Raw genomic sequence first — 23,734 nt, 5'->3', positions numbered from 1 at the left:
ATTATCCAACTCCCTTTTGGGAGACACAATTAGATCAGCTTGCACCAGTCACTCATGCATAACAGATCCTAACCACTTGCATTTTTCCTCAAGTTGCCTCTTGTTCTTTGCGCAATCAGCTTAAATTGTGCCTCTTGTTTCTTCACCCATCCGCCAGCTACTCTGTCTGGACCCCTCATGATTTTGAAGACCTCTGCCAAATCTCCTTGAACAAGAAAAGCCCAGCTTCACTAATCTTTCCCCTAATTGAAGTTTCTCATCCCCAGAACCATTTCCATAAATGGTTTCTACACCCTTACTAACACTTCCACATTTTTCCTAAAGTATGGTGCCCAGAATATGGTGCATTGCTCGAGTTGAAGCTGACCCTGTTTTGTAAAGGCTCACCATAACTTTCACACATTTGTACTCTGTGTCTCTATTTATAGCACAAGTGGATAGCACTGAGGCTTCACAGCTTCCCAGGTTCAATTCCCCACTGGGTCACTGTCTGTGCGGAGTCTGCACGTTCTACCCGTGTTTGCGTGGGTTTCCTCCGGGTGCTCCGGTTTCCTCCCACAGTCCAAAGACCTGCAGGTTAGGTGGACTGGCCTTGATAAATTGCCCTTAATGACCAAAAAGGTTAGGAGGGGTTATTGGGTTATGGGGATAGGGTGGAAGTGAGGGCTTAAGTGGGTCGATGCAGACTCGATGGGCCAAATGGCCTCCATCTGCACTGTATCTTCTATGTTATAAAGCCCAGGATCCCATCTGTTTTATTAAACACTTTCTCAACCAGCCCTAACCTGCAGTGATTTGTGCACATATTTCCCCAGGTCCTCTGTTCCTAAAATCGGAATCGTACCCTTTATTTTATATTACACTTCCTCATTCACAAAATAGATCAGCTCACACTTCTCTGCTTTAAATTTCAATTGGTCCATTGGTGGCTGTGCCTTTCATTGCCTAGGTCCTAAATTCCTCCTTTAAGACACTTGTTAAAACTTCCCTCTTTGACCAAGCTTTTGGAACCTGCACTAATATTGCTTCATGTGACTCGTCTGCGTTTTTAATGCTCCTATGAAGTGCCTTGAGATGTTTCATTGCATTAATGGTGCCACATTAGAACCCAGTTATGTTGCGGTGGAAGTAAAATGTAAACTGGCAATGATCTCAAGTTAATATTATGTAACACCAAATGAAGTGTCAACAGTGATTAATCAACTAGAATGTAGAGTGTTTGGGCCCTGATTTGTACCCATCCATTAGCACCGCATTAAAATCCGTTCCTTGATCTTCAAAAGAGAAAGGAATCTTGGGAAAACAAACAAGAACTACACGTATGTGAGCCTGTGCAGACATGTATTTGTAAAGCCACAGGAAAACATGCATGCGTGTTTGAGGAGCTGCTCAATGACATTCCTTTACTAATTATATCTTGAAAGTGAAGAACTCCCCCGTTTCTGTTAATTTTGAAGCAGAGGGTGTCGGTAAGGTGTGTTTTGTGCCATGTGATGGATTTCTGTTGCCTGTTCAGTTTTCATATATTGAATAAAAGATAACTCGAGCGCCAGTATTTGGTTTTGGCTAAAAGAAAAGCATTAATTTGCTCCCCTCCATCATCCCAGTCTTCAAACTCTTTGGCCTCCCCTCTGCTAATATCAGCAATTTCCCATTCCATCTTCCTTCACCTTTCCCACTTCCCCAAATCCTAATTGCCGATCATCCCTTCTCAGTCCATATCGGCGTTCCTTCACTGTTACTGGGTTAAAACCCTGGAACTCCCATCCTGACCACACCGTGGCAGTACCTACACTACATAGACTGCAGTGGTTCAAGAAAGCGGCTTGCCACCACCTTCTCGAGGGGAATTAAGGATAGGCAATAATTGCTGGCCTGGCCAGCGATGTTCACATCCCCTGAAAGAATTTTTAAAAAATCAGATTCTGAAGGAGGTAGAAGGTTATTTTTGAACGGTACACTTAGGTCACTGACTCAACTAGAACCAATCTTTCATTTTCAGATGCTGACAGAACTGCTGTCCATTTTTGGTTGTTTTTCTCATTTCTTCCGCTTGTCTATAGGAATGAATCATCCACTTAAGCGGTAGCGAAACACCCAAAAGAGTTTGTTAGGTGTTTTTCACCATCATTCCAATAGTTTTGTTCTTTTTACATTTAGCATTAGTTAGTTTTAGTGAATCTTCCCTGTTCGAATTGTGTTCATCCCTAGCAGACAGCACTTGATATGAAGACTGCCAATGTCATGGATTCTTCTGCTCAACTTTTATTTTTGATATATTAAATTCCTATTTCCTATTTTCTAAGCATTACCCATTCCAGATCTTTGTAAGTTGTGATCTAGAATTTCATCGCCTGTTTTGTCTCTTGTTTTCCCAATCCTCCTTGTGAAACCTTAATGAACCTTCTCGAAACTGCAGTTTTACAATTCTGGTGAGAATATTTGGCATTCCTCTTGTGATTTTAAAATGCTTCACAAGGTTAGATTGTTGCAAGAGAACATGGCAATGGCCAAAATTGTAATCACGGTTATTATATTTTTACTGCAACATGATAAGGTGCTCAAGGGAACCTGATCCATTGATACGTTAATCCCTCCACTAGAACCACCCCCCCCCCCCCCCCCCCCCCCCCCTTCCGACTGTTTCCTCCCTTCCACCGTCATTAGGGTCTACCTGACTAATCTCCCAGTACTGCCCTCGGGCCTATTGCAGTCCAAACAGTGACCACTACTCCGCGTGGCCTTACCTGGACTGAACAGTGACCAGCCCCTGTCTTCAATTCCACGGGTATCCTCATGGCAGGCTGCTATTTAATTCCATTGGGGTCCCAGAAATTGGCTGGGCGGTGTTGCTACTGGCTTTCTGTCTGGTGGATAGGGCCACTGCTACTACCCCTAAATTCAACCTGATGGGCGTAAGATTGATCTGGACCATGATAAAGCATTCAATACAATTATATCAACACAGTATGGAAAGTGACCGATTGTCAAGAAGATCAAAGTCAGTCGTTATGCTTCATGTGCCCACGCCCCTTTTAATCTTTGGCTTTCTCAGTAACATTACCGGAAAGTGGTAGAGTATTTTAAGAATAAGGAACTGGAGAATTACAGGAGGATACCTTATTTTCTGTTGGATGCCATTTGGAAACTTAATCACCAGGAAGTAAAAAAGCACTGATTATCCTTCTCTTTTTACTCATTAAGTGGAGACCAAAATAAAGACTGGATATATTGTTAGGGAAACAAAGGTCATTTTAAGGGACATATTGTTTTGGTAAACATTAGAAATAAGGTAGAGTTTTAAGTTTATTTCCTGTTTCTGTGCCCGGAACCTATCCTTAGTTTCATGCTGGACAAAGGTGTTTGCATGTGCGGGATTGGTTTCAATCCCAACTGTGATTCTATTGTGCTTTGAGAGGGTTATGGCATGCAGAGTAAATAGAACTAAGTCTTTGCTTAGCAACAGAGGTCACTCTCCAGAGAGAAGGGATTTCCTTTGCTCTTAAGTTTAACTGAACATATTGCAGTTGTGGACTGCACACTGGGCGGCACAGTAATGCAGTGGTTGGCACTGTTGCTTCACAGCTCCAGGGTCCCAGGTTCGATTCCCGGCTTGGTTCTGTGTGGAGTCTGTGTACATGTTTTCCCTGCGTCTGTGTGGGTTTCTTCTGGGTGTTCCGGTTTCCTCCCATAAGTCCCGAAAGACGTGCTGTTAGGTCATTTGGACATTCTGAATTCTCCCCCTGTGTACCCGAACAGGCGCCGGAATTTGGCAACTAGGGGGTTCTCACAGTAACTTCATTGCAGTGGGTTTAAAAAAATAAATAAATTTAGAGTGCCCAATTAATTTTTTTCACTTGAGGGACAATTTAGTCTGGCCAATCCACCTAGCCTGCACATCTTTGGGTTGTGGTGGTGAAACCCACGCAACACGAGGCGAATGCGTAAACTCCATGTGGACAGTGACCCAGAGCTGGGTTCGAACCTGGGACCTCGGCACCGTGAGGCAGCTGTGCTAACTACTGCACCACTGTGCTGCCCTACTTCGTTGTGGTGTTAATGTAAACCTACTTGTGACAATAAAACGATTATTATTATGGGGAGTGAACAACTCTCATGTCAGGAGAAGCTGGACAAAGATGCAGGCTTCCTAAGGAACAAGTTACAGTCCAGATAACCCAGGAATTGGAAAGAATGCCTAAGGTGACTAGTGTTAAGAGAAGAGAGACCAAGGTGTTATCAAAAGAATTCAAGGAAAAGTAAACAGTGTTGTGAGTTAAAGAGACAATTGCAGTAACCAGAAGTGGGACAGCAGGCTTCAGAGTAAATGCAACGTTTGATGCCACTTTACCTGAGTTAGGAAGCAAGTGTTAAAGAAATTGTGAACAGTTTGTACAACAGTCGAGACAAATCCAGAGGGGTTGGTGTTAAACCTGGATTGGCATTGTTAACAGTGGAGAGGAAGCATTGTTTAAAAGTGTCATTTGGAAACTCTGGTCTGTATTTCGGACTACAAACCACTAAGGGAGAGATTTATTGTGAGCAAAGATTTTAAAGCGTGTTTCAGGAGTGGAGTTTGGAAACTATCGTGACAATCATCTGGGGAAATTCTGGGAAGTCCACAGACACTGACTTGAGGTTCAGAGTGGAGAGTGTATTTGACCATAGCCATCTTGTGCGTTTAAGGGGACGTTGTGATACTGAGACCATTGTAGCTTAAGATATACCTAGTAATCTGTGTTAATATTAAAATCTATATGTATGTATTTGTTCAGCTCGGGGAGTAAAGAAGTATTGTATCATCGTCCAATTTTTCCATCTTTAATAAATGTTTTTTTTCTTGTTAAATCTAATTAGTAGGCCTGTGAATGTTCCTCCACGTTTATAAAAAAACAAATAGTAAATGTTAAGCTCTTTTGAGGCAGGGTTCCACTCTGAGATCTTGCCCTCCAGTTATAACATCAACTGGGATCGTAACAATATGCATAGGATTACGGCTGACGCTGAAATATGAACAAACTTAAAAATGTCATAGATTCTTCAAAACAATAAAAACATTTATCATGGAGGAGTGACCTTCCTGATTCCTAAATTAGATTTTCAGGCCTGAAAAACTGCTCAGGAGTAATGATTTAGCATACCACTTTAAAAACTCTTCATTTAACAGGGCATAACCTTTTTTTCCAGTGGCTTTTGCAATGAGAATAGTGCATTCGAAAGTTTGTATTTTTATAAATTAAGTGCACACAATTCTCTTTTTCCCAATTAAGGGGCAATTTAGCGTGGCCGATCCACCTATCCTGCACATCTTTTGGGTTGTAGGGGTGAGTCGGGGAGAATGTGAAAACTCGACATGGACAGTGACCCGGGACCAGGATCGAACCCGGGTCCTCAGCGCAGTGAGGCAGTAATGCTAACCACTGCGCCATGGTGCCCCCTCTGTGCATTAGAAAGTTTAAGTTCATGGCCGATTCTGTGCTGATTGCAAAGACTGCAGCACCAAGCCCTGTGGAATCGCAGGGAATCAATAACAACAACTTTCAGATCTTTGCTCAATTGTGTATGTGTGGACGCTAAAAGTTGCAGTCTGTTTGTACACAGTAATGATGATGAGTGCTGACACTTCTTGCTGTTATTATAATTCAGACTTGGGTGATTAACAGCTACAAGTCCTGTCAAGAATTATAAGGCAACAAATAATTCCCAAGTCTTACTGGTTTTGTTTTATTGTATCTTTGCAATGTGCCTTTATTTAGGATTTGTTGTCGAACCTTTTTATTTTGAGTGCATGGGCCAATTTCAGATATGCTCAGTAATTCATTGCGCCCTTGTTGAATGCGTGTCTAAAATTCTGACCTTTTGCTTAGTCTGCCTGAATTAAGAGGTTAATGAGCTATACACTGTCTTTAGTTCTACACAATGAAAAATAGTCTCTAGTTTTACCCTCCTTGGAAGTGATGTAATGGCCACACGGCGCTTGAGTGAAGACGCGACGCGGCTGTTGAATCGTGGGAGAGGCCAAAATCTGGAACCATGCTGGGTGCCGATCCATTTGCGATCTAACCACCCGCTCCCATTGGCAAAATCAGGAACCCGACGTGGACTGGTGAGAAACTAATAAATCCACTAAAAGCCAATCTCCATACAATTAATGGGAACGACCCCTTATTTAACAGACCCTCGCGATCTAACCGCCTCCCCAGCAAGTGGTCATGCAGGTGGCGATTAGTACACTGCCTCAGATGACTGTGTGGAGTTTGCACTTTCTCCCCGTGTCCACACGGGTTTCCTCCGAGTGCTCCGACTTCCTCCCACGGTTCAAAGATGTGCAGTTAGGTGGATTGGCCATGCTAAATTGCCCGTGGATGTACAAAAGGTTAGGTTGGGTTATGGGGATACGGTGGAAGCCTGGGCTTAAGTAGGATGCTCTTTCCAAGGGCCGGTGCAGACTTAATGGGCCCAATTGTCTCCTTCTGCACTGTAAATTCTATGATAACCTTTTTAAAAACGTGAAGTTGGTGGAATGGGGATTCGAGGAGGTGAGTAGCCATCTTGGCTCTTGGGCAATGAGTCCGGGGCATTGGGCTTGCTGCCCCAGTGCTAGGGGATGGGGGAATGTGCGCTCCTGGTCTAGAAGGGATAGGTGGGTACCCGCGTATCTGCAATACCACCTCCTGGATTGTGTGTACCCATAACGGGTGCAACCCCAGCTCCTGCCTTTCTGTCCCACTGACCACCCATAACTCCCACTGACAATGGAGGCCTCTGGCCACGTGGCTGAAGGCTGTTGCTAGTCGGGAATTGAAAGTCGGAGCCCAAGTGGAACCCCGTGGGTAGGCATGCCATTTGCGATGTGGGAGTTATTGCCTAGCATCCTGACCAGACTGTGAGGCCGGGACACTTTGCCTGAACACTGCAGGACGCAACACCACGGACGCAGCAGTGAACATCCCAACACCGTGGGGCTGGGGCCTAGCACCGGGGACATTTCCGCGACCAAAGTTAGGTGTTTGCACCGGGGTGGGGACCAGCGGCCGGTCAAGGTAACGTTACCAGGGGGTGTCTCGGGTTCAGGGTCTTGGGTCCGGTGACCAGAGGGACCCCACTGCAGCTGGGGGTGTGGGGCAGGGCATTTTGGATGGCGCACTGCGGGATGGCAGGGGATGTTGGGGTGGGGGAGGAGAGGAGCCTTGGTGGACTGGGGGCTCCCAGGGTGGAAGACATCGCTGCTCGCCAGTCTGACACCCTCACCAATTCCTTACAGATATTACATGAGGTGAATTATATCTTGGACCCCGTGGAAGCTGCCCTCATAGTGCTGCTGGCAGGTCAGGTGGCCAGATTCCAGAGAAGGCAGAGGCAGCAGCATCGACAGAGGTGCTGGCCCCACACCCTGTGGACACGGCTGCCTATCAGGCCGGGGAGGCTGTTGATGATTCAAGCTGTACAGGTGCCGCCTGATGTTTCAAACAGATGGCGGACAGCATGAGCTGCGGGAGGCTCCGCCTCAACAAGAGGATGGTGTGGCACCTATTTTCGCTGACCATTTGGAGGAGAAGGATATCCACTCACGTTGGCTGTCAGGTCACGGCATCCCTCAACGTCTACGCTTCAGGGTCATTCAGGGCACGAGCGGGGACTTGAGCGGCATTTCACAAGCTACAGCCCACAAGTACATATGTGAGGTCACGGGTGCCTTGTTTGCCCGGGCAGCTAACTATATAAACTTTGACATGGACCAGGCCCAACAAGATTCCCAGGCACAGGATTCCCTGCCGTCGACGGGATGCCCCAGGTTCAGGGGGCAATAGATGGCAAGCATGTGGCCTTGCGTGCACTGGGTCATAAGGGAGGGCTCTACATCAACAGGAAGGGATTCCACTCCCTGAATGTCTAACTAATGTGCGACCACCACATGAAGATCATACACATGTGTACATGCTTCCCAGGGAGTGCACAACAGCTACATCCTGGGGCAGTGGGACATCTCTGGCCTCTTTTGAGGACCACCCCAGGATGGCCAGTTGGCTCTGGGGAGATAAGGGGTACCCACTGAGGATCTGGCTGATGACGCCAGTACTGAGGTCGGTGACCGATGAGACCTGATACAAAGAGATCCCTTGTGGCCACCTGGGCTGTTATTGAGCGGTGCATTGGACTGCTCAAAATGAAGTGCCGATGCCTGGATTGCCCTGGTGGTGCGCTGCAGTACACCACCCAGAGGGTCGCCTGCTTTGTGGTGGTCGCACAGCAGTGGGGTGACGTGCTGTAGGTGACGGGGGAGGGACATGCGGCCACCACGGAGGAGGAAGATGAGGAGGCGCCGGACCAGGAGGGGCTGGAGGACGATTGCTGCTTCTGATCGATTGCAATCAAAATAATTTCCAGCTCAACTGTCTCCATGATTCTCCAGAATCAAAACTGAAAGGAAAAGAACATCAAAGTGAGTGTTGAGGGATCCTGACTGTGCCCTGACCCAGAGGCCTCTCAGGATCTGGGACATCCATCCTGTATATCCCCCTACCTGAGCACCTGTACACTAAGCCCCCCCCGGTCACGCTATGCTTCCCCACAGTTGTGCCCCGCAACTCCACCCGAATGAAATGCTTCGACCTCTGAGAGCCTCAGCAGGCCATATAACTCCCCCAAGGGTGACGGATTACGGCAGTCACGTGCATTCACTGGACCTGCGTTCTAACCTCATCGGGAGCAAGAAGTTGTCCCCCCATCCCCATCGTCCCTTAACGGGGCGGCTGTTGAGCGACTTCACCATTACGCCTTGCATTTGGGGGCCACAACTGTGGCACCTCTTCATTATGTTAATGTGAGTATGAGCCTTGGTGTTCAATGCTTGGGGCAAGGCTTCCACTGGGTTCCAATCAATCAGTAGCACATTCATGTATTGCTGTGCTGACTAAATTAGCATGATTGACTCATCAAGGAAGGGCCAGGGAGCTGATTAGATAACTGGCTTCCCTTTGTGGTAGTCAAGGCACACCTGATCCGTGTGCAGCTCCCCGTTTTGAGGGTCTTCAGGCCTTATGTGGCTGGAAAGCACCCCTTGTCAAAGTCCAATGCAATCTGGCTTCTCATGGGACCCTACCCAAGAATCAGTCTCCACCAGTGCTCACCCGCTGGATTCAACTGCTCCCACCCACTTTCCAGTTGTCAGGTTAGAAGTCAATCCCTCAGCGATTATATCATCACAAGCCCATCAAGCACGACCCGGGAAGTGCTGCCAGACCCCTTTAAACCTGGAGGCTCCCAGACGTGATGGGCTGCTAAGACCTGCGAGTGCCCCATTCCTGAGGTGCTGATGCTGAATACTAGGCCCCAAACTGAACATCTGGATCCCATTTCTGCAACTGGCACCCTGAAGGATGATGGTAACCTGAGCGCTCACCTCCAATATCCTCCTTCAGAGGTGAGGTTGACAAGTTTTCATAAGCTCACGCCAGCGACCGATGAATATTCACTGAAGGGTGGGGTGGGGGGTGGAAAGAGTAGAAATCTTGATGGTCGGGCCCGCCTGTGATATTATAATGTATTAAAATGAAGTTTCCAACCTTCAGTGACGCTCTTCTCGTTATACCACAGGTGCGGGTCCTGGGAACTTGGAAAATGCGATCTCACCAGTGAGAATTGTGTTTACGATTCTCACTGAACTTTCCACCCGAATCGCTGTTCTCGCTGACCGCTAACGCAGGCACAAAATTTCCCCCCAAACCCGGCTCAGTCCCACTAATGAATGCGTCAAAATCTGAGTGGCAGACATCCAAAAGCTAGATTGTTGTCCAAATGAAAGTCTCTATGAAATAAAATGACTCGGTTGGACAAAATCCTAAATGGCACGTATGGTCTGCATGTACAATACTTCATTTTGTCCCATAGTGAGTAAGGGCTTGGCAAGAGATTGCAGGATGTTTAAACTAGCTTGAATGTGCAAGAGGTTGTTAGCTTTTCTTCTCTAAAAGTCAAACTAATTTTCTGCGACTCATAGCTGGGCTTTTACGTTGGAGACTGCGATCAGGACTTGCTGGGTTTGTTTGGTTTTCTCTGTTCAGAATTGCCCCTGTGTTCAGGTTCTGGCCAAAAGCCAGAGACAAAGTGAAGCCATTAGTGACAGCAATATGAAAATTTTATGGTAGCAGAATCGCTGGCTTCCAAAGTATTGAGTGTTTTTCACAGAGATGTCAATAGTTTTTTTTTTTAGCTCCTCGTGTTCACGTGCCCTTAATCTATAATATCCTTGTAACTCAGAAAATAGTGCTGCAGAAAATGTCTTTCCTAATGTTTTCTTAGAACATAACCTAGCTCATGGTAATTTTCATTTTTTTAAAAATCAATTATGCTGGGTAATCACTGTTGCAACAATGCTCCTTACTTTGTCCTTTTAGGTGGCTCCTGTCTCCCTTCCTCATTCTCTTTACAAAGTTGGGAGTGTTGATGTACCATCTGTTCTGTCTTGCTTCACCGAAAGTGGGGGTGTATAAATTGACCTGATCTATAAGACGACCCAATGTTTTCATCCCAAAAGTCGTGTTTTTGTATTTTCTCAGCATCTCGTTTGAACCCAGCCCTTTTCAACCACAGCAATCAATACTCGCAGCAGTGGTCAGCTTCAAGTTTCCAACCCACAAATGTACGCGCTCCTTACCAGTACCTTATATCTGGGTGAAAGGAATCAAGCGAGTAAATACGAGCTGTGTTGTGAAGATTCATGCAGGCCAACATATGAATGAGGAGCAGGAGTAGGCCGCTCGGCCCTTCGAGTTTGCATTCAAATATATCATTGTTGATCTGATTGTAACCTCAACCCGACACTCCTACCCACCCCTCCGTCTAGCTGTGCCTTCAAAATATTCAAAGGCTCTACTTCCAGTGCCTTTTGAGGAAGAGAGCTCCAAAGACTTGCAGCCCTCCAAGAGAAATAGTTTCTCCTCATCTCTGTCTTAAATAAGCAACCCTTTAATTTTAAACAGTGATACCACAGTTCTTGATTATCCCACAGTTCTTGATTCTCCCACATGAAGAAACGTCCTCTCCACATCCACCCTGGCAATATCCTTCAGGAGCTTGAAGGTTTCGATCACATTGCCTCTCACTCTTAATTTCAGTGCTATAAGCCGAACTGTCCAACCTATCTGAATACTGTAACACATTCTGCCCGTTTCGGGTATTAGTCGAGTAAACCTGCTCGGAACTGCATTTACATCTTTCCTTAACACCTACAGGTTTACTTTTGAATTTAATGACAGTCCATCCCATACATTTACCACTTGTAGTTCACCCTCCCTAAGAAAGTAGAGAGCACCCCTACTGCAGATTTGCATTTTAGTCCTGTCAGTCTGCGTTTTGAAACTTGCAATTGAGTCTGCTTAAAGTTGTAACTTTAGGAAACGAGGTGAATCAGACAAATTGTCTGGCATTGTTTCGGAGTGTATGATTCCAAACAGATTTCTGAAATTTGGTATGCACCCACGTATAATTTTTGTACATTTCCTTTGGCGTAGGAGAAACCTTTCGGGTGACCGACAAAGTGCCATTTCCATATTGTTGCCAATGGTGCATTCAGAAGAGCAGGTGCCATCTGACATATACTGCCTATTGGGAAGAATCTACAAGGACATGTTCCTGGACTCTGGCTTCCAGGACACTGATAGCCGAGATAATGGTGCTTATTGGTAAGCATTCACTCCACGTTATTGCATTCCAGAGGTACCCTGAACCGTGTTTGTGCAATGAAGGCATAACAATAATTCTTGTGTTTAAAAAAAAATGGTCAGGGAAGGGGTCAGCATATATTTGTTTCAGGGCATGAAGGCAGCAAATAGAGAAGAATAAAGTCCTCCTTCTTAGCTGTACTAATATTCTCAGTAAATATTCAGCTCCTTCCTTGATGTCTGCTTCCAACTGACAGCATCAATTTACAGTGAGCTCATTGTGTTAACTGAGCAGATTTGCTTGCTGTGTGGTTTGGTTGTAGAATCATAACCACAAGGTGTTACAACACATGAGTCCATTTGGCCCATCAGGTCCATGCCATAACATAGATCTGCTCTACCACGTGTGGCTGGAGGTGAAATTATAAGATTAATACCATTGTGCATTGTTACTTTATGAATACATAAACAAATGTTAAATTTTAGATTTCAGAGTAAATATTCTTAAGCAAAGTTGGATTAAGATGCACTTGTTCACGATTATTTCAGCTGGAAAGTAGGAAAAAGATGCTCAGGGCAGCAAATCCATCGGGGAAAAGATAGTTAAGCACCCAGCGTTAAACTATGATGCTCAGGCCAGCACCGTAGACAGCTGAGTTATTACTATGAAATGAAAATCGCTTATTGTCACGAGTAGGCTTCAAATGAAGTTACTGTGAAAAGCCCCTAGTCGCCACATTCCGGCGCCTGTTCGGGGAGGCTGTTACGGGAATCGAACCGTGCTACTGGCTTGCTTTGGTCTGCTTTCAAAGCCAGCGATTAGCCCTGTGAGCTAAACAGCCCCTTTTTCTTTTTTTTTTTAGAAAATACTTTACTGAGGCATTTATAATTTTAACATATCAACGTTCTAAATAACAGAGTGGTCTGACACACAGAAAAACCCCACAGTAACATACCCAACTTCACCCTGCCCTAACTCCTACCTACCCATATATTACATTCCCTGTCGTTATTCTCCACTTCCATGCCTCCCCTCCCCCTCCTCCTTCTGCTGACAGTCAGTTTTCCTTAAAAAAAAAAAGTCGATGAACGGCTGCCACCTCCAAACGAACCGCTGTAATAAACCCCTTAATATGAACTTAATCTTCTTTAGCCTGCCATGCCCATCAATCCATCAGTTCCTTATATATTTCTAAGACCCTTTCCTCCCCATACCCTCTTTTTGACATCACCTTATCCTGTAGCTCCCTTAGAGGGAGGCAAGGGAAGTTTGGAACCAGCCTCCGGCAAAGTCCCGTACCTGCAGGTACCATAATACGTTTGCACCCAGCAACTCAAACTCCTCCTCTAGTCCCTCCAGTCTCGGGAAACCCTCTTCAATGAAGAGATCCCCAAATCTCTCAATCCCTGCCCGCTTCCACCTCCTAAAGCCCCCATCCAGATCGGTGACCACACTGACGCCCCCTCCAGTCTTAAGTGTTGCCTCCATTGCCCCCACACTCTCAAGGTGCCACTAACACTGGGCTTGTGGAGTACTGAGCCAGCGGGAATGGCAGAGGTTCCCTTAACAGAGCCTCCAGACTGGTGCCCTTACAAGATGCCGCCTCTACCGCTCCCACACCGACCCCTCCCCCACTACCCACTTCCTAATCAACGAAATACTGGCTGCCCAGTGGTAATTAATAACTTTCGGAAGGGCCAAGCCTCCCTCCCCGCACCCCTGCTCAAGAACGACCTTCTACACCCGTTGGGATTTCCCAGCCCATATAAAACCTGAGATCGCCATGTTCATTTTCCTAACAAATGCCTTGGGGATATTGGGAGACACTGAAACACAAACAGCAATCTCGGGAGGACTGTCATTTTCACAGTCTGTACCCTCCCCGCCAATGACAGCCGGAGCACGTCCCACCTGCGGAAGTCCCCTTTCATTTGCTCAGTCACCCTGCCCAAATTTAGTTTATGAAGCTGACCCCAGTCCCTTGTCACCTGACTCCCCAGATACCTAAAACTCCTTCCCACCACTTTGGCATCTCCCTCAGTCTCCTCTCCGGCCCCCTTGCCTGGATCGCGAAGACCTCGCTCTAGCCAAATTCCACCAGTATTCCCATAATTCCTGCAACCCCCCCCCCTCACTATCCCCTGCCAAATATTTGATGCTCTCCGTGCCATTGCCAAAGGCTCTCTGGCCAGGGCAAACAGTAGTGGGGCGGGTGGGCACCACTACCATGTCCCCCTGCACAGACTAAAATACTCTGACTGGACCCGGTTGGTCCTTGCATTCCCCACCGGTGCCTGATATAGCATCCGGACCCAATCCACGAATCACTTCCCGAACCCCAACCTTCCCAGCAGATCCCAAAGGTTCCTCCACTCCTTGGCAATGGCAGAGCATTCCACATCCTCCACCCTCGTCACCAGCCCCCTACTCAGGACAAAAAAACAATCCTCGAGTAGGCCTTATGTACATGGGAGAAAAACGAGTATTCCCTGGCCCTTGGCCTCGCAAACCTCCAGGGATCGGCCTCCCCCATCTGGTCCATAAATCCCCTCAACACCTTAGCCGCCGCCGACCTCCTACCCGTCCGGGACTTGGATCGATCCAATGGGGGATCCAGTACTGTGTTAAAGTCTCCCCCCATGATCAGGCCCCCCGCCTCCAGGTCTGGAATGCGGCCCAACATACGCCGCATGAACCCCGCATCGTCCCAATTTGGGGCATAAATATTCACCAACACTACCCGCTCCCCCTGCAGCTTGCCACTCACCATCACGTACCTCCCGCCACTGTCAGCCACCACCTTCAACGCCTCAAACGACACCTTCTTCCCCACCAGGATCGCCACCCCCTACTCTTCTCGTCCAGCCCTGAGTGGAATACTTGGCCCACCCACCCCTTCCTCAGCCGGACCTGGTCCACCACTCTCAGGTGTGTCTCCTGGAGCATGGCCACATCCACCTTCGGGTGCGCAACTACTCGGGCCCTTTTGACCGGCCCATTCAGCCCCCTCACATTCCAAGTTATCAGCCGGATCTGAGGGCTCCCTGCCCCCGTCCCCTGCCGATTAGCCATACCCCATCCCTTGCCCACCCCCGGCCAGCGTCCCACGCTCTGCCAGTTTCCCACAGCAGCAACTCTCCCCCCCCCCCCCCCCCCCCCCCCCCCCCTCCCCCCAGCACCCCCTGCGTCCTCCAGCTCCTTCCTGACCGTTTCAGCAGCAACCCAACGTGGGACTGCCCCTCCTCCTTAGTGCCCATCAACCAGTCCACCCTCCCCCGCTCCTGCGCGGGAAGAGGAAACCCCGCCCCTTCCCTCCCCTAGCGCGGGAACCCCGCAGAAAGCCCGCGCTTTCGCCCTGCCGGGCCCCGCCTCCATCAGGGCCACTCCCATTGTCAGTCCCCCCCACCAGCTCCCCGAACTCCCCGTTTACCCCTCAGCCCGAACCCGTCCACCAAACCCCTGCTAGAAAACCCATAAAAAAACACCCGTACGACATCACCCCACCCACCCTACGGCCACCCCACATCATACCCTAAACCCCGCAAATACACATACAGTATAAATAAATACAGTATTCTACAGCATCCCCCATCTGGGGGACCCTCAGTCTGAGTCCAGTTTATCGGCTTGCACGAAGGCCCACGCCTCCTCTGGGGACTCAAAATAGTGGTGTCGATCCTTATAGGTGACCCACAGACGCGCCGGCTGCAGCATTCCAAACTTCACCGTCCGTTTGTGGAGCACCGCCTTCGTCCGGTTAAACCCGGCCCTCCGCCTCGCCACCTCCGCACTCCAGTCCTGGAAGATCCGCACCTCCGTGTTCTCCCATTTGCTGCTCTGCTCCTTCTTGGCCCACCGGAGAGCACACTCACCATCCACGAACCGGGGGAACCTCACCAACACCGCCCGCGGCGGCTGGTTCGGCTTGGGCCTCCTAGCCAGAATTCTGTGGGCACCCTCCAACTCCAGGGGCCCCTGGAAGGACCCGGGCCCCTGGAAGGACCCAGCCCCCATCAGCGAGTTTAGCATCATCACCACATAGGCCGCTAGGTCCGACCCCTCCAGATCCTCCGTGAGGCCCAGGATCCGTAGATTCTTCCTCCTCGACCGGTTGTCCAGCTCCTCGAACCGCTCCTGCCATCTTTTATGGAGCGCCTCGTGCATCTCCACCTTCCCCACCACGGCCTCGTCCTCCCTTTCGGAGGCCTGCTGCTGCAGCTCCCGGATCGCAGCCCCCTGGTCTGTCTGGGTCTCCAACAGTTCCCTGTTGGTTACCTTGATGGACTCCAGGAGCTCCACCTTCAGCTCCTGGAAGCAGCGCAGCAGAATCGTCTGCTGCTCCTGGACCCACTTCTTCAGCTCCTCGAAGCTTTCGCCGGCCGCCATTTTGTTTTTCGGGTCCCGATTTTTTTTCCGGGTGTTTTCTCCGTCGATTCTCTCCCTGCCCCGCTACTGGTCTGGACCATGGGGCCACTGGGGCGACTCCTGGCCTCTTCCCCCATCGGGATTTGCCTCCTAAGCTCTGTTGGGGGCCTTTAAAAAAGCCCCGAAGTCCGTTGATCTCGGGAGCTGCCAAACGTGCGGCTCAGCTGTGCATTGCCGCCACCGGAAGACCCAGGATTCGTTTTTTAACTCAAATTCGAGTACTGATGAGACTTTTTGTTGTGGCTCTAAAATGAAATTCCAGTGATGATTTTCTCAACCGGATCTCCTAAATAAACATCCACAGTTTTTATGGTTGGTTCTGTGCATGCTTGCATATGTTAAATTAATTATTATCACAGATTTTGTAAATACTGGTGGGGTTGATTTGTGCAATTGGCTTACAGTAATAGATAGCCATCTGAAAGGGTCAAGCCTTGTTAACATTGGAACTTATGTTAAAGGTATGGAAAAGCTTTTGAATCTGAGCCAACGGTACATTCTGGGATAAACCTAGCTGTTCTACTCCTTGCAGCCGGACATCAGTTTGACACATCCATTGAACTGCACAAAACGGGTAATTAGTTTCAGTTTCCATTTGTAAATAGTTTAATAAACCTGGCTATTAGTGCTCCAAATAGCTACCATTCAATATTCAAATGGCATTGGTGCAATTTTCTTTTAAAGGAATGTTACCTCCACAGATATTCCAGTGAGCGTGTTCTGATAAAGACATGTTAATGCAAGATGTCACATCATCAGTTTGATTAATATAAACTGCAGAACACGGGTAAGATTCTTGGGACCTGCAAAAGTATTTTCTTTGAACCAAAGGTTTTGCCTTCTGACGTTGATTTATAAAGAATGTGTAAGAAAGCACGGACTCAAAAAAGGTTACTTAACCTTTATGAAATGGAGGAGGATCTGGATTTTTCTTCCTGCATCTTTCCCAGGTGTTTTTGATGATGCTGCGTTTAGACTAGGAGTGCAACAGCTCTGGCTCCTCCATAAGACAACATTTATTTAAATACAGGGGAGTGTCCATGTTTCTCAATAAGTGGGCATGGCGGCATCTGGAAGTGCCTGAGCAGACAACTGAACCATCACTTCTAGCAGCTCCCAGAACCTTTTCAATTGGGACTGAAATTCTTGGAGCTCCACCATTAGAAGCGCTGCCGTTTTCCTGTCCACCTGCTGGAGGACGCACTAGCTCCATCCAAATTCTGAGGGTGAGATTATTGTAACCATTGCCGCGTGGTGCACATTCTAGGGTGATGCTGGAAAACTGGCGCACACTTCGAGCTCCCTCTTTTGGGAACGCAACGTTTTTTTAGATTGCGAAATTAAACAAACAAATCTATGTTTCTCCTGACAATGGTCAAATGGGCTGAACTGAGCTGAGCAGATTCTTCTCAGTTGAGACTAGGTTGTTGAACGTTTTTAAGGCAAAGGTTGATAGAGTTTTGAACAGTAAAGGAATTCAGGGTTATAGTGTGCGGGTGGGTAAGTAGAGCTAAGTCCACACAAAGATCAGCCATGATCTTACTGAATGGCGGAGCAGGCTCGAGGGGGCAGATAGACATAGTATTTACAGTGCAGAAGATGGCCATTCGGCCCAGCAAAACTGCACTGGCCCTTGAAAGAGCACCCCCGCTAAGGGGCAATTTAGCATGGCCAAGCCACCTAATCTGTGTGCCTTTGGACTGTGGGAGGAAACCGGAGCACCCAGAGTAAGCCCACACAGACACGGGGAGAACACACAGACAGTGACCTAAGCGGGAATCGAACCTGGGGCCCTGGAGCTGTGAAGTGACAGTGCTAACCACCATGCAACCGTGCCATAAGATGGCTTACTCCTGCTCCTAGTTCTTATGTTCTTCCCCAGCGGAACCCATGTCTAGTTTTACTGGTGTGATGGGTGGAAAGCTTCCCCTCTTTCATTCCCATGCTCCCCACTTTATAGAATTTGAGCCGCAGCTGACATCAACAGTTCAAATACCCACCTGCTTTGAATTATTGAAGGCTCACTTTCAGCTGTGTGTAAAATGCATCTCCAAAATTAAAAATACATTTTCTTGACCACAGCAGCGGAAAGAGGAAGTATTGAAAAGTGACAGATTATCTTGTTTGTTTCTGAATAAGCAGAAAAGCTATCAAGTTTGTGCAGACATCAGGCATGTAAATTCATACACGCTGGAGGGGGAGGGGGTTAGCTTAGTTGGCTGGACAGCTGGTTTGTGATGCGGAGCGACGCCAACAGCACAGGTTCAAGTCCTGTACCAGCTGAGGTTATTCATGAAAGCCCTGCCTTCTCAACCTTGCCCTTCGCCTGAGGCGTGGTGACCCTCCGATTATATCACCGCCAGTCAGCTATGGTCCTCGGGGACTATACTGTTAACATGCAGTCGAGGCAATGATTGGCTCAGGCAGGGGTATGTTAGGGATACAATGTAACTTTGCTAGTGGTACAAAACAGGCAATAGTGCACGAACAGTTCACTCTACGCCCTGGATTTTCCTCAGCATTACAAACAAAAAAAAATGTTGTTTACCTGCAGTTGTCTCTTGGCCATATCGATCATTAATATGATTTCTACATTATATACAATAACCCCCTCTAATCTTGACTTCTACAAATGTTTAAGAAAGCACTGACTGGATGAAATGGGGTTTTTTTTTAACCCGAACAAATCCTTATTTTGCATAGATTTATCACCATGGACTCCATCGTGGGTTGTATCTGACACATGCGGGAAGATTCTGGAGATTTTCACTCCATTCCCTACAGCCCACAAAACTAATTTCTGCTGACTGGAACCTAGGACAAGGTGGAGGAGGAGGGGGAGGGGGGCATTCTGCCAAAAAGAGTTAGAGTTCTTCACGCAAAGGGTGTTCGAGGTTTGGAGCTCTCATCTCCAGATAGCTGCTGTATTAGTTGATATATTCAGAACTGAGATTGATAGATTGTCAGCCCAAGGCATTAAAGAATATGGGTATGTGGAGCTGGGTTGCTGATTTGCCATGATCCCATTCAATGCCGGAACAGCCCAAGCATCTGCTCCTGCCTCTATGTTCCTAATTGTGAGAAACTCCAGACAATCTAATCTAATTCAAATGTTCATATCAGAATTTGCAATCACATTGTAACAAAAGGTATCAAGGAAGAATGTAAAGATATATACATGCAGGAGTGTAACTGAGAAAATAAAAATAATGAACATGTTAACTGATTATTACAGCAAATGGTAGATATTCCATGTTGCATCTCATTTCTGGGTGAAAAATAGGAGTTGGGGTGACTGATTTTCAGTTGTGAGTTTCTATGCCAGATTCCCCCAGAAGTACAGCTTCTGCCTGTTGACAGCCGACAAGTTCAGAATGACCACAGAGGCCACATAAAACAAATGCCAGAATCCTCGATTATGCTGATCAGAGCCTAACGATCAGAGCCTAATGATTGTTTACGCACTGCGATTCCAAATTCAACAAAAAACCAGGAAGAGGGTGCACCTGACCACGGACATACGCGATTGTACCACCTCAGAAAATTAAAATCCTTTCCAGTAGATCCACAAACATGAAACTCTTGCGAGTGTTTTCTGTTTGGTTGCTTCACCTATTACTGTTGTCTGAGAAAAGTAAACTCAGCACAGGAACGATTGAACCAGGCAGGAAGGATATTTGATGAGCAGGTCTTTCTTGAATAAATTGCTCTCCGAAAAGCAGATTTATTGGGCAGCATGGTAGCACAAGTGATTAGCATTGTGGCTTCACAGCGCCTGGGTCCCAGGTTCGATTCCCAGCTTGGGCGACTGTCTGTGCGGAGTCTGCATCCTCTTCCCGTGACTGCGTAGATTTCCTCCGGGTGCTCCGGTTTCCTCCCACAGTCCAAAGACATACAGGTTAGGTGGATTGGCCATGATAACCAAAAGAGGGGTTATTGGGTTACGGGGATTCGGTGGAAGAGAGGGCTTAAGTGGGTCGGTGCAGACTCGATGGGCCGAATGGCCTCCTTCTGCACTGTATGTTCTATGTTCTAAGAATTTTGACGACAGTTAAGAGTTTCATGACCAATTAGAATCCCCCCCCCTTATTTCAGTATTAATTTGGATGAGTTCAGGGGAAAGGCTACATACAATACCTGAGATGCAGGTTTAATCGGATCCTGAACTCGTTTTCACCCTTTTCTACAAATACGTTGAACACAAATTTGCTTTACAATGGGAATATGCACCCAGGGTGAGACTCATTCACTGATTATTTTAATTAATTGGGATAATTTTTAATGTATATTTTCATTAAAGTTAGACCTCTGTTCTGTGGTTATTCATTTCTGTGATTTTGTTTAATGAACAAACAATGTATCCAAACTCAATCTGCTTATGGGTGATACAGTGAAATAAAATTAAGTGACTAATATGTTGCTGCAGCACTTGTTTATTTGTGAGGTTTTCTAACGTTTCTTTGTACCCTAAGAGACGCCACAATACTTACAATTTATGGCACCAAATGTCTCTTGTACATTCATTCAAGGGGTGTAGACACTGCTGGCTGGGTCAGCATTTATTGCCCATCCCGATAGCACGGTAGCGCAGTGGTTAGCACTGTGGCTTCACAGCGCCAGGTTCGATTCCCCGCTGGGTCACTGTCTGCACGTTCTCCCAGTGTCTGCATGGGTTTCCTCCTGTGGCTCCGATTTCCTCCCACGGTCCAAAGTTTTGCAGGTTAAGTGGATTGGCCATGCTAAATTGCCCTTGGTGTCCAAAAAGGTTAGACGGGGTTATTGGGTTACGGGGTAAGGGTGGAAGTGAGGTCTTAAGTGGGCCGGTGCAGACTCGATGGGCTGAATGGCCTCCTTCTGCATTGTATGTTCTATGTTCTAATTGCTCTTGAAAAGGTGGTGGTGAGCTGTTACGTTGAACTGCTGCATTCTATGTTGTCTACCTGTATTATCAGTGCTGCGGGGAGAGAGTTCCGGGTTTTTGCCATGTGAAGTGAAGTTCAAAATCAGATGTTTGACTTGGGAAACTAGAATCATAGAATTTACAGTGCATTCAGGAGGTGGCAACCATTTCTGGATTTCCTGGCAGAACGGGGGTGGGGGGTAATTTCTTTGTTTTGGACTGAAGGGACGTGCATAGATGTTCTGTGCTAATGACTGGTGCTATTTGTTTCTTCTCGTGTATACACGGGGGGTGGGGGGGTTCTGTCCTTTCTATTGAAGGGACGGGCAGTTGTTTTGTGGGAATGACGGGTGTTCATTTATCTCTTCCTTTGTATATGCACGGGGGGTGGGGGGGGGGGTTGTTCTTTCTGTTCTTTGTAAAAAAAAAAAATCTTTTTGTTGTTGATATTTTGTTAAAATTTGAATAAAAATTATTTATTTTTTAAAAATGAATTTACAGTACAAAAGGGGGCCATTCGGCCCATCGAGTCTACACCAGCTCTTGGCAAGAGCACCCAACTTAAGCCCATATCTGCACCCTATCCCCGGAACTCAGTAACCCTGCCTAACCTTTTTGGACACGAGGGCAATTTAGCATGACCAATTCACCTAACCTGCACATCTTCTGCACTGTGGGAAGAAACCAGAGCACCTGGAGTAAACCCACGCAGACATGGGGAGAACATGCAGACTCCTCGCAGACAGTGGCCCAAGCCAGGAAGGTGTTGGTATTCTTATAAGATTGTTGCCTTTGGCCGTCTATGTGGTCATGGGTTTGGAAGGTGCAGTCGAAGGAACTTTGAGTTCCTGCAGTGCATCTTGTAGATGGGGAGGAGGTGGCAGAGTGGTATTTGGCACTGGACTAGTAAACTAGAGATCCAGAGTTTGAATCCTGCCACTGCAGATGATGAAAGTTGAATTCAATACAAAATCTGGAATTAAAAGTATAATGATGATCATGAAACTATTGTCGATTGTCGTTAAAAACCCATCTGGTTCAAGAATGCCCATTAGGGAAGGAAATCTGCCATCCTTACTGATCTGGCCCACATGTGACTGCCGACCCACAGCAATGTGGTTGACTAGTAACTGCCCCCCTCAAAGGCAATTGGCGATGAGCAATAAATCCTGACCCAGCCTGAACTAATTAAAAACCCATGAACATATTTTAAAAAAAAGATGGCGCACACTGCTACTTCTGTGTGAGTATGGTTAGGGTGCTAAAGAAACCGGCTGCTGCTTCATAGATGCTGTCAAACTTCTTGAATGCTGTTGGAGCTGTAAGTGGGGAATATTCCATCACATTCCTGAACTGCAGTTTCTGACCTCCTGTAGCCACCGTATCATTCAGTTTCTATTCAATGATAACCTCCAGGACGGGGGATTCAGCAGTCAATGGGTGAAAATTCCATTCTCTCTTGTTGGAGGTGGTCATTGCCTGGCACTCATGTGACATGAATGTTATTTGCCACTTTTCTTCCGAAGCTTGAATGTTGTCCATTTCTTTCTGCATGCAAGTGTGGATTGCATCATTAACCAAAATCGTTTCAGGACTAAATACAATATCTTGAGCAGGGAATGTCTTTTATAGGCTTTGCAATTGAATTACAGATGTGTAAAGCAAACCTCTGTTTCTATTTGTCTTGGACATGTTACAGATTTTCTCTTTTGGGAAAGCAGCTCAAATACGGTCCTGCCTAATTAACTCTGCTTTCAGTCATGAGCCAATTTCAATGTGAATATAGAAATCTAATTTCTAAATTTGTGCTAATCTAGGTGATTTTTCTAATTTGTACAGGTGTGAAACTCAGCAGCCTACTGGGAAAAAAGGGAAACCTGGAAAAAATACAGAGTTACTGGGATGTGGGTTTTTTCCTAGGTGCCAGTATGCTAGCGAATGATCCTCTCCGTGTTATTATGGCTTCTGAGAAGCTTTTTAAACTCAAGGCACCTGCATGGTAAGTTTGTCTTCCTGTTCGACTGGAATTAAAGGTTGGAATTAAGAGCTAGAGGTGTTTCTTGTTGGTTTGGAGGATAGGATGGCTGAGTCAGTTGGGTATTCATTGAAATAGGGAAGATTCAAAGATATGAACGCTTGTGTTTTTCTAATTAATTATTTTTAAAATCTGATGACCACATAATTGAGACAATCCAGAATATAAAATGGTTGTCTCATTGTGATGACCAGCTGAATGGCGTGCAATTTCTGAATGCCAGAAGTGGTACTCATGAGCGATTCCCTCTCCCTTGCCATGCTAATTTATGCGTGGCGGGGAGCTCCCGGGATTCCGTTCTGAATCAGGCCACCCATTTTGAGGTGCGGCCCAATACAAGAGGTCCAACAGCTTGACCCCCCCCCCCCCCCCCCCCCCCCCCCCCCCCACAACGATACAAATCCTGCCCTCCCCTGCTGACAAGTAGGGGCAGCATTCTCCCCACCATCGCCATGGGAATTGCTAGGTTCCACACACAAAACCCCCCCCCCCCCCCCACACCCCCAAAACAGCATGCACGCATGAAGGTGACTGGAAACCCTCTTCTCTTTCTCCATCCCCCCCATATCGGAGACCCTCTCCCCATATCGGAGATCCTCCCCCACCCATATCGAGACCCACCTACCTGTCTCTTACACCTGCTGCCTCAGGCAGAAGTGTGGAAAGCAGCAGCTGTTATTACATGGAAAGCCGAACCACATCACAAGACT

At 47.2% G+C, this 23,734-nt stretch overlaps 1 protein-coding gene across 2 annotated transcripts in view; it reads left to right on the top strand.

The window, feature by feature from the left end:
* The window catches only part of map3k5 (mitogen-activated protein kinase kinase kinase 5), a 244,049-nt gene that overhangs the window by 79,332 nt on the left and 140,983 nt on the right, over nucleotides 1-23,734 (top strand). For both annotated transcript variants that reach the window (XR_005460938.1, XM_038799442.1), the window contains exons 7-9: nucleotides 11,514-11,684; nucleotides 16,551-16,663; nucleotides 22,829-22,988. Coding sequence is in view for 1 of the 2 variants with exons in the window: in XM_038799442.1 (XP_038655370.1) it covers nucleotides 11,514-11,684; nucleotides 16,551-16,663; nucleotides 22,829-22,988 (444 nt within the window). In the remaining variant the exon portion in view is untranslated. The remainder of the gene's footprint in view (nucleotides 1-11,513; nucleotides 11,685-16,550; nucleotides 16,664-22,828; nucleotides 22,989-23,734) is intronic.

This window comes from Scyliorhinus canicula, chromosome 6 (assembly GCF_902713615.1).
Source record: "Scyliorhinus canicula chromosome 6, sScyCan1.1, whole genome shotgun sequence".
In the NCBI taxonomy this organism is placed as follows: Eukaryota; Metazoa; Chordata; class Chondrichthyes; order Carcharhiniformes; family Scyliorhinidae; genus Scyliorhinus; species Scyliorhinus canicula.
Note: the sequence above shows the minus strand (reverse complement) of the source record. Positions and strands in the feature narration are given on the sequence as shown.